The 11,364-nt window shown below is 37.0% G+C and overlaps 1 protein-coding gene across 1 annotated transcript in view; it reads left to right on the top strand.

Moving 5' to 3' along the window:
- The window catches only part of TMEM67 (transmembrane protein 67), a gene marked incomplete at its 5' end in the record, with an annotated part of 57,304 nt that overhangs the window by 40,918 nt on the left and 5,022 nt on the right, over nucleotides 1–11,364 (top strand). Inside the window, 5 exons of the mRNA XM_004697716.4 lie at nucleotides 2,277–2,357; nucleotides 2,845–2,961; nucleotides 6,860–6,976; nucleotides 7,080–7,184; nucleotides 7,851–7,953. Coding sequence (XP_004697773.3) covers nucleotides 2,277–2,357; nucleotides 2,845–2,961; nucleotides 6,860–6,976; nucleotides 7,080–7,184; nucleotides 7,851–7,953 — 523 coding nt within the window. The remainder of the gene's footprint in view (nucleotides 1–2,276; nucleotides 2,358–2,844; nucleotides 2,962–6,859; nucleotides 6,977–7,079; nucleotides 7,185–7,850; nucleotides 7,954–11,364) is intronic.

Genomic DNA, 11,364 nt, shown 5'->3' with positions numbered 1-11,364 from the left:
CATGGAATGCCAGTTTAATAGAACAAAGTATTCTTGCATTGAGGGAGTACTTGAGTGGAGGCCCAATGTCCATCTGCTACCTTAATACTGAACTTATGCACATAGGTCTATTTCCACATCCTCATATAAATATATGTGATTGCTTAATCTTTTTAAAGCATAAAGTCAAAAAGACAGAAACATGCCATTCTGTTTGATTTTAATTTCTTTTTATTTTATTTTATTTTATTTAACTTTTGAAATAGGCAAATGAATTGACTTATATAGACATCAGGCTCTAATTTCCCTGAGCCTGACTAAAACTATGTATTATTTAAAAAAATCATACAAACCTTTATTAAACAAAAATAACAGAATATGAGGTTACTATCTCTTTTTAAATTTTGTTTTAGTGACATAATTTGCATATCATACAAGTATTTTCAACATATTAAAGAGTTGTGCCATCATCACTACAAATATATATGTAGTGTGTTTGTGCATACATGTGCTGCATGTAGAGTTCATTGACATCATGACGTTCATCGTGTTGCTTAACCATCAGCAGTATTTTTTCCTCAGTTATTCTACCACCATGAACAGAAACTCAGTGCCTCCCTGCAGCGATACAGCTTCCCACCTTCCTCCTGTCCTGGCAAGCACTAACAAGCATTGGTCTCTCTCTGTTTGCTTGTTTCTTACAAATGACATCATACAGTATTTGCCCTTTTGTGCCTTACTTCACTTTAGTGTTTTCATGGTTCATCCGTGTTACAGCATGTGTCATGTCTATTAGACACGCCGATTATCTGTTGATGGACACTGGGTTGTTTTCCACTTCTCGACTATTGTGAACAGTGCTGCAGTGAACACGTTTGTGCAGTTTCTGTTTGCATTTCTGCTTTAATTACTTCGGGTATAAACCTGTGATTGGGATTGCTGGGTCATAGGAAAGTTCTGGGTTTAACTTTTTGCGGAACCGCTAAACTTTTCCAGAGTAGCTGTACCATTTTGCACATCCATCAGCAATGGATGAAGACTAATTTCTCCTCATCTTCTTGACCATCTGTTTATTTTCTTTTGTTATTTTTCAGCTGCTGTGCTTTCTTGTATTGTTTGCTTTTCTCTTGGCCCTTTAGGTGGGGTATATAGAAGACTATAGAGTGTTTTAGAACATTTTCCAGTGATAGGCTGTTAAGAGATTTATTTATTTCTTCATTTACATATTCAAGAACATTTTATGTCCCAGGTACTGTGCTGAGCTCATGTTCACACACATACTAAGCATGAGCAAGTTAAAGACTGACAGTGCTTTGAAGGGACTCATCCCGGGAGCTGAAGTCGGTGGAGACTAACTGGAGTGAGGGGAGTGGAGGCTGGGTGAGGAATAAGGCACCAGCAACAGCAGGGACAGCTGGAAATAGGTGGTTAGGGGCGTCTTTCTTGGAAGCGCAGGGGAGGTCTGTGATGTAAACTTTTTCTTAGCAAAAATTCTCTGGTGATACTGTATATCTAAGACAACTTGTGAAGCCATTCTTTTTGAATATTTAACACACTGTCTGTAGAAATAGAAATACACCTTCCTGCTAACTTACCTATGTCTTGTTACCTGATCTTTTGCATTCATGACAGTGGTGAAAAGCTACTCTCCAATATTGTGCATCTGAGCATTCAATGCCGAGGTGCAAGGCAAGAGTCGCAGTGACAGTAGGGGTAAGGTTCTGTCGTTGTGCTGCCTCGGTGCTTCAACAGTTAGGGGTGGGTGTAATCTGGCAGTTATGCAATGGTGTAGTTTCCATTCATTTTCATATCTTCAGGTAGCACCAGTTTCTGTGTAAAAATAGGACCTGGTCTTTGGAACCTAAACGTGCTGCTAAATAAGGAGTGGGAATATGTATGCTTTTGATGTGCGACTTTGTCACAGACTAATTTGAAAAACAGAAACTCTTCTAATGTTTTGAGATAAAATTGCGGAACTAGACATACATTGGACTCAATACATTGGTTCGGCTTACATTTTTAAAAGCTGTTTCTTTTCTTCCCCTATTTTTCTCCTATTCTGTTTTAATGATATGGAAATTTTTTAAAAATTCAAAATAGACTCCCTTGATGACTTGTAATACAATTTTAAAATCTCTCTTCCTTTAACAGAAAATTCAGAAATAACATGCAGGATTTTATCTGACTAGAGGGCCCCCCCCCCTTTTCTTTTCTTTTTAAAAGAGACTGCAATGTGGCTGCAAAAGAAAATTAAAATCCAAAAAGCTAATAAGCATGAACTTGGCTTAATGTTTCAGATCATGTTCTTTGCGGGTTTTTATGAGAGATTCATAGAAGATAAAATTCGGCAATTCGTTGATTTATGCTGTATGAGCAATGTAAGTACTTCCTGACTTTATCTTGGAAATGCTGTTTTCCCCCTTCTAAAGGTCATGAGTACATTAAGAGGAGCTTTAAAAGTGATTTGGTATGATTGGATTTTTAGTTTAATTTTCCACTTGCAGTTAATTCCAGAGATAGTTATAATCAGCTGCAAGTTAATACTTAATTGCCTTAGTTTTTTCTTCTATATTTGCACGTTTTTAATTTTGAATTCCTTATGCCCCAAAGAATAAAGTTAAGAGCTTTTGGAAATGTTGTTTTTATTAACTCCATTTCTTCCTTTTTTTTTAGGAACTATTTTCTTACCCTGGTTTATCAGCTTCTTTTTTGTTTAGTTTTGTTTTTTAATCTCCCTTATTACTCTATTATATTCTATATTTTTTCCCCAAGAATTCAATCCTTATTTTTTAAGTTAAAGGGGGAAAAACTCTTTTAAAAATTTTTTTACAGCTGGTTTGCTAATTCCTTCTCTTCTCTTCATAGATATCAGTATTTGTTCTATCCCACAAATGTTTTGGTTACTATATCCATGGTAGATCAGTACATGGGCATGCAGATACTAATATGGAAGAAATGAATATGAATCTTAAAAGAGAAGCGGTATGAATGGATTTTCAATTATTTGTCTTTATTTTGAGAAATGGGCTCTCTTTATTTAATTTAGGACTTGATACTTTTAACATAATATCTAGGGGTAAAGAATTTGCTTCAAAATATGCCAAGGGGTTGGGAGGATAGATGAGATAAAATTGATAAAATGTTAGCAATTGTTAAAGTTGAGGATGGGTGGTTTAACATTCTTTTGTACATATTTGAAAATTCATATAAACTGTTATTTGAACTTTTCTATGTTAACATTTGTAAGGAAAGATATGCACTTAAGAGGGAAAACCAAGAGGATTTAAGAAGCTGTATCTTCAAGGGCTCAAGTAGAAAGAAAATGTTTTGAAAAGTTTGTTGGCAACATATGTACAAATGTGCTTGACAACAGTGGATGTATAAGAGCTATAAGAGCTATAAGAGCTCCCAATAAAATGATTTAAAAAGAAGAAAAAGCTGTATCTATGACTTTTATGAATTTAATAGTTAATAATGGCACCTCAGAAAAGAACTATTGATGTAGTACATTGAACTGGATCAGTTGATTGACTGTTACACACTACCCTGGATTAGCAGGCTAACTGTAAAAGATGAAGCCGTGAAAATGTAGAAAGAACGTAGTATCTCAAATTGTGGGATATTATTTTAAGCACAAAGAATAGAAACCATCAAAAAGAAAATATTTATCTCACTTTATTTGCATGGAACATTTGCGTATCCAACAAATCATATAATTAGGACATAGCAAAATAAGGTGAGCTGTTTATAACAAATGCGGCAAAGATCTAACAAAATTAAAACTCATAAGTCAATGAGACATTACATTTAAAATAGATTCAAACCTCAATGAGCGATAACAAAATATTTTTAAATGCATGAGCAACGACACAGGGACCATAAAGCAATAGATGTGTAAAAGGAAAGTATTTGGCAGTATATAGGAGAGCTTTTTGACTTAGTAATCCTCTGAATATAGCTCAACGAAGTAATTAGTAATGTGAACAGCTAATTAAGGCTTAAGTTCTTTTTTTCAAAAATCATTTTATCGGGGGCTCGCACAACACTTCTCACAATCCATACATCCATCCATTGTGTCCAGCACATTTGCACATTTGTTGCCATAAGGCTTAAGTTCTTGACAGAGTTATTTATGATGACAAAAAGTACATAAAGATAGAATATAAAATAAATTGATTTTTAATGCAGAAATCTTAGCTGCATATTAAAAACTATGTTTTATAGAATATATTATAACAAGAGAATTGCTCAAAATATAGTTTTAAATAAAAACAAGTCAGTTTGATTACAATTTTATTCTACCTCTATGTACATGCAGAAGCCCTGGTGTCACAGTTGGTTAAGATTTGGGGTGCCCTCCATAGAGTTGGCAGTTCAAACCCACTAGGCTCTCTCTGGGAAAAAGACGTGGTTGTCTGCACCTATAAAGATCTAGAGTCTCAGAAACCCTAAGGAGCAATTTTATTCTGTCCTGAGAGTTCCTATGAGTTGGAATCAACTTGAGAACATTGGGTTTGGTTTGATATACATATGAGATTAAGTCCAAAAGTATTGTGAAAAAATTAGAGAACCCTTTATCAAACAAAAATATTAAGCTGTGAAGCTATTTCTCAACATATCTTCCATGTAGATCTATACACATCTCAATGTGGCCTTTCCATCCCTCTAACCCTTCTGAAACAATTCTGTGCTCTTAGATTTATACGAACCACATCAAAATGTTGGCATCCTCCAGGGACTCGCATCTTGTTCTTTTGGGTAATGGGAACAAAGAGAAGTGAGAAGAGGCAAGTTTCGGGCTGTAGAGTGAGTGGAGTAAGGTTGCCCCACAAAATTCTTATAAGGCAGCCCGGCCCTCTGGCCTGGAAGAGTGAGCAGATACTTGTGGTGATGAGGGAAGATCCCGAGGTGGAGATGTCCTGCTTGTTCTCTCTTTTCTTAACTAGTGCAGTTGGCCGTTTTCTTAACACTTCTTCACAGTAAGCCCCTGTGATTGGCCTGTGTCTTTTGAGAAAAATCTACCAACCCCCACCCAAAAAAACAAAAAACAGAAACCAGTCATCATAACTTTCTGAGCTGACCTGTCTTGAATTTAACTGGCCCAGTAGATCCCTGGGAAGCCATTGTTTCTTGCTCTCTGGATCCTATTGGTAAAGCCAAAACTCATTATGCCTGGCTGCAATTTGTTTCATAAAATCATCCACATTCGCTTCAGTCTTGCATAAGAAACTGCCAGCAACATCAGCTCCTTGAGCGAGCTGATCTTCACGTCACCCTTTTGGCACCTGTGGAACCGAAGCTTTCTGAGACCGATGTTTGCTTAAAATCGGAAGTGCCGAGCCATGTGAGAGCTGAGTTCCAGAACAATCACATTCTTGGTAATTCTGTGTTCTTCCACCAGTTCTGAACTTCAGTCACAGTTTCTTCATTTGTTGAGGTTGATGGTCTTCTTCTGGCTCATCTTTGAAGTTTTCCTTAAAAGGCTTAATTCATCTCAAAACTTGTTGCACGTGGGATAGCATTCCCACAGAATCATTGCAAATTGTTGCAAGATGTCCACTTGAGTTTTGTTAAAAATTTGATATTAGCCTTGACCTCCAAATAGCATTTTTTTTTTCATGGCAAATGGCCTCTAGTATGCTTTTTGAAGACACTCTATTGAGACAAGCATATTAACTAGGGAGAACTTGTCTGCAACTATATGCTGACCTCAGAGATGTCTAAACATGTTTTGTTTGGAATAAACCCATGCATGTTTATGAACTGAAACTCTAGTAGCAATATTTTTTTACTTATCCTCATATATACTTAGGGAAAGGACTGTAAATGAAATACCTTGAAATATCTCTTGGTGTTGAGATTATTTTGTTTTTCTTTTTTGTACGTATCCATGTTTTAGAAATTCACTGACTGGCATTTCCTTTTTTAATATGGAATTTTTAAAATAGAGAAATTCAGTGTATATAGGCTCCCTCTAAATCTATAGAAAAAGAAATTCTTTGTGTGTTTTCAGATTAGATTTAGACCAAGACCATTAATCTCTAAGATTAATGTATAGGCTCACCAGAGGTAAGGAACTTGAGCTAAGCCTTGAAGCATAATGGGAATTGGATAGACGGTAGATAGGACAAATGGTTATATATTTGTGGTTGTCTGGATTCAGTTCTTGGCAGTTATATCTTTAATTAATTGAGTTACGTATCATTGTTCTTATTCAAATTAATTGGAGGAACATTTAAAACAATTCAAAAAAACTCCAGACTTATTTGCCAAGGAGTCAATTCCAACTCATAGCAACCCCACAGGGCAGACTAGAACCGCCTCTCTGGGTTTCACCCTGTAATTTTTTAGGTGGGTAGAAAGCCTCATCCTTCTCCCTTGGAATGGCTGATGGTTTTGAACTGCTATCTTGCAGCTAGCAGCCCAATGCAGAACCACTACACCATCAAGGATCCTTAAACATTTTTAGAAAGAAACAAAAAAGACCATTTATAAACTTAAAGTAGTTAATTCTTAGATTTTTCAGCATGCATTAAAGAATAATAAAGTTAATCAAAAGAAAGCTAAGAATCCCCATAAAATGAACTGAGCTTGAGATTCTTTAAAAGAGTAAAAGGGGGAAAAAAAAAAAGAGTAAAAGGAATGTTATACAAACCTGGAGGGAAGTAAGACTTAGAACACAGTAGAAATTATTAAAACTTGATAAAGGGAACCTTGGGAAATACTAAAATCTTTCTCAAATATAATTCAGTAGAATTTCAGTTAGCTTCAGAACCCTATAATGTATAATACAACTAAAGAAAAATGCTACATTTACTTTGTCTTAAGATAGGCAGCATTTTCACAAACTTGCTTTTAATTTAATTCTTTAATTTTTCAGGAAAATCTGTGTAGCCAGAGAGGTTTGGTACCCAACACAGATGGTCAGACCTTTCAGATTGCAATTTCTAGCCAAATGAGACAACACTATGACAGAATTCATGAATCACTAACCAGGGTTTGTATGAAATGCGGCTCAACTACACTTTGCCAACATTTCATGTTGTTTAAATTCCAAGAACATACCTGTTTAATTTATTATTTTTTCTTTTTCACATTAGAAAAATGGCCCTGCTAGACTATTGAGCTCATCAGGAAGTACTTTTGAACAGAGTATAAAGGCGTATCATGCAATGAATAAATTTCTTGGCTCCTTCATTGATCATGTAAGTATCTCAACATTTGAAACAGCTCAAAATGTGATTTTTGAAAAGTCAGTGTGTTTATTATTTTCTTAGTCAGTAAGAGAGTGGACTTTAAAATCCCCCTTTCTTCATTTCAAATTTAATTCTTAGGAGTAAAATTTTAAGTACTGTTTCTAAACAATATAAATAAGCCAATCTTTATATATTTAAGGATAAATTATTTATAAGTAATGTATTTATAAATGTAAAGATACTATCTACACAGTGAACTCATTTACCTAGTATGGGTCAGAGATAGTTAAATTGTATAAGAATGAGATGAAGTTTTATTTGTCTATTAACACTATTATGATGATTCCCTTCAAATTTGTCTGTATAGGCAAATTATTAGATATTTAGCAAAATATAAGAGTTCATTATTCAAATCTTTCATGTTATGTTACGGTTGAATTACTAGATAGCTTATTGTAAAGTAATTTTCAGTATATCTATAGCCCTGAGTACTAATAGGGGTTTAAAAATCTGAACTTTACTAAGGAAAGTTTTGTTATTAAGTTCAATATAAGTTCAGTCTTCTTGAAGAACAGATTTTCTCTGAGTATTATTCATGTTTAACTTTTTTCTTCTGATTTTGTACTAATAAGAATGTTTTTTTCACTGCTGGTTTTGAAATTATTTTTCTATTAGGTTCATAAGGAAATGGATTACTTCATAAAAGATAAGTTACTATTTGAGAGAGTCCTTGGAATGGAATTCATGGAACCCGTGGGAAAAAGCATCTTTTACAACGGTACCTTTCACACCTTTAATAAATGTGATTATTCAGAGTTCAGGCAGGGGAGTGCTATAGTTATTTTTTTTAATTGTATATAATCTGTGAGGTCAATTGACTTCATGAAATTCATGTATAGTTTATATGTATTTCATTTTACTATGTCATCGAATAGGAAATAAATACAGATAATGTTCGGCCAACGCCTGCTCACATGTACATCCAGCCAAATACACATCCAGAGTCTCATAGTGTTTTTCTGTTGGTGCTGCTTTTTTTAAAACAAAAGCAGCTGTTCTTTCGTGTATTATGTACCCCTAATAGTTTTAAAGACCCCCCAAACCTAGATGCTTGCAGCACTGGACCATGGCTGGTGAGGCAAAGGACGTGGCTCTGGCGTGGGCTCTCAGGCTTTTTCATCAGACAGGTGGGCGGTAGCAGCTTCAGGGCCTGGTTGCTCCTGCTGCTCAGAGCAGGTGGATCTGGGCCAACGCAGCTCCTGCCTCACTGTTCCTCTAGCAGCAGCAGCAGTGACAACCCCCATGGGTCTTTATATGATGTGAGCCCAACAGCAAATCACACAATGTCCTATTGCACAGAATATATATAATGGACATTACTCGACATATAGACTCAAACGCAAACTTGCTGCCTTGTGACTTATAACAACACTATAGGCAGAGTGGGACAGCCCTATGGGTTACCAAGGCTGTAAATTATAGGTTCTCAAACTTTTCAGGGAAAAAAAATTACTCAGCCATCCTCTGGCAATTACAAACTTTAGTACGATAACCCGTAATCCAGGATGAAGTGTAGGTCTCCTTTTGCAGCCCTCCTGGAGTGCTCCCGTGCCCCCAGGGAGACACTGCTACACATCTCTTCAACTCACACGCACTACCATGGGGTCAATGCTGACTCACGGCGACCTCGTGTGGGTGTCTGACACTGTAACTGTTTATGGGAGTAGAAAGCCCAGTCTTTCCCCCTCGTTGCTGCTGGTGGTTTCAAACTGCTGAACGTGCCTCATCTTCCTTCTGAGGAGCAGCTGGCGGGTTTCAATGGCTGAATGTACAGTAGCATCCCAATGAGTAAACCACTACACCACCAGGGCTCCTAGGTACATGTTCATTGAATCAGTTCCAATTCAGTAACCCTATAGATCAGAGTAGAACTACCCCTGTGGGTTTCTGAGACTAGTTGTTATTGTTTTTAACAGTTTTATTAGCACTTCATCCACATGTCATACAATTCACTAATTCAATCATCAAGAAGTGTTGTACAGTTGTTACCATATTTAACTCTAGAACATTTTCTTCTTCAACTCACTGTTATTCATGTAATTATTGGGACTAGATCTTTATGGGAACAAAATGCCTTGTTTTGTTGGCATAGAGCAGCTGGGGGTTTTGAACCTCTGGCCTTGCAGCACATACCTACATATAAAAGATTGTTTAAGAAGGGTGTGATACAGCGGAAGGATGAAGCTTTCGACTCCTAGAAGATGTTCAAGCTCAGAGACTCACAGGGGCAGTTCTACCCTGCCCTACAGTGTCACTGTGAGTCAGCACTGACTGAGGGCAGGGGAAGTGATGTCCCCAAGGAGGACGGTTAGTAGTGTCCTCTAACATAAAATGTCAGTGACGCCTCTACAGGGAGTCAGGACATATATCAGCCATAGACGCATGAATGGACTTTGGGCTTGCACTTAATTCTAGCTCCAGGCTAAGAGCATTTAGTTCTCGGGACATGGCCCTGCGTGATGCTCAGTCTCATGTAGAGCTCACTGAAGGGATGGGTGCTACCGCAAAATGTGGTGAAGAGACGAGATAGTGCCCAGCTATCAGAAAGAATAGTGTCGGGGGTGGGGGTCCTAAAGATTTGTAGCCATCTAAATGAGGCTAAGTCCACATGAAAGAAGCACAGCAGCATATGTGATCCAAGGATTAAAAATAGTATAATCCAAATCTAAAGGAGGTAATGGTATCAGAGCTTTAACTGTGAATATCTGGTTAGCACAATCCATTTGTAGGGCCCACACACGAATCAGGCCTCTAGTGAATACCCTCTAATCATAGTTGAGGGATGTGAATGATCATTTTATCAAATAGCATTGTAAAGTCAATTATGGCAGATGTAACATTTGATCTCCCTGATCACCCATTTTAAAGCTGTTTCATTAAAAAAAAAAAAGATGAAGTGCAAATGCATGTGAATGAAGCCCCTGGAGAATCCCCTCTCACCAAGAACCAGGGGATGATTAACCTTGATAACTTGCAGAGTGCATTGGAGAGTAGATTGTTGCAGGTGCAGTTAGGCTAAAATTTAGCATCCTATTTTTTAATCTCCCTTATCCATTTAAATTTGTTCTGCTTTTTAATATTATCTGCTTTCTTTCTGATTGAGGCTTGTATTTTACTGCCATTCTTGTAGTTTTATTTGTTTTTTAATGTATTTCTGTTCATGAAATCCAGGATAGGTAAAAAATCTAGAGATAGTGACTGGATTAATGGTTCCTTGGGGCCATCGCAGGGGAGACTGGAGAGAAATGGGGAGTTAATAATGATGAGTACAAGAATGAACAAAATGTTCTACAAGGGATTGTGGTAAGGATTGTACAACTCTTCTTGATGTGATTGAACTATTGAATTGTATGTTCTGTGAGTTCCTTTTAAAAAAAAAACTGTTGGGGCGGGGGGAGGACGTGACAGTGGTAGAACTCCTCTAACTTCAGAATGGGGGAGGAGAATCAGCTTCAACATCTACACCAGGTTGATTCCTGAGGCGAGGGGTGGATGTACCATTTCTTTCACCAGCCCCTCTTCTGACAGCATTGTCCACTTTTCTGCTGGGCTCAGTAATTCATCACAAGGGCCACACAGAACTCACAGATCATACAGACTGTCATGGGCGTTATTAGGGAAGTAACTAGCTGCAATTGATTCAAGATCTTAAAAAATGGGCAGGTATTTGGCAAACAATGAGAGTCAAAGGAAGTGAGAGGGGCAAAGACAGGTGCAAAGAAGGAGAGAAAGGGCAACCAACAAGTAGAAATGCAGAATGCACTGTGAACAACATCACTAACGATCAAGAGGGCAGAGGCCAGGTTCCTAAGACTTCGTTCATACCCTGAAGAGTCTGATTTCATCTTACAGATTGTTTCCACTCTGCCCCCGAGGGTTCTGTGTGCAAATCCAGTGGGGTATGGGAAGAAAATATGAAAGTGTCTATTTATGTATTTCCAATTCTATCATCCTCAATGTGTAATTTTTTAAAGTTGTATGCAGTAATTAAAATATACCTATTTTGGGAGTACATCTCATTTTCTTTTGATAGGGATGCATAATCAAAACAATTTGGAAGCCACTGCTAATGAATGTGGATGTCATTAAAGAATGCTAAGCAGATCTGATTTGTAAATTGGAAGAATTA

This window comes from Echinops telfairi, unplaced genomic scaffold (assembly GCF_000313985.2).
Source record: "Echinops telfairi isolate 266 unplaced genomic scaffold, ASM31398v2 ScPeMD7_1;HRSCAF=3_0, whole genome shotgun sequence".
Lineage (NCBI taxonomy): Eukaryota > Metazoa > Chordata > Mammalia > Afrosoricida > Tenrecidae > Echinops > Echinops telfairi.
This window is presented reverse-complemented; position numbering and strand designations above follow the sequence as displayed.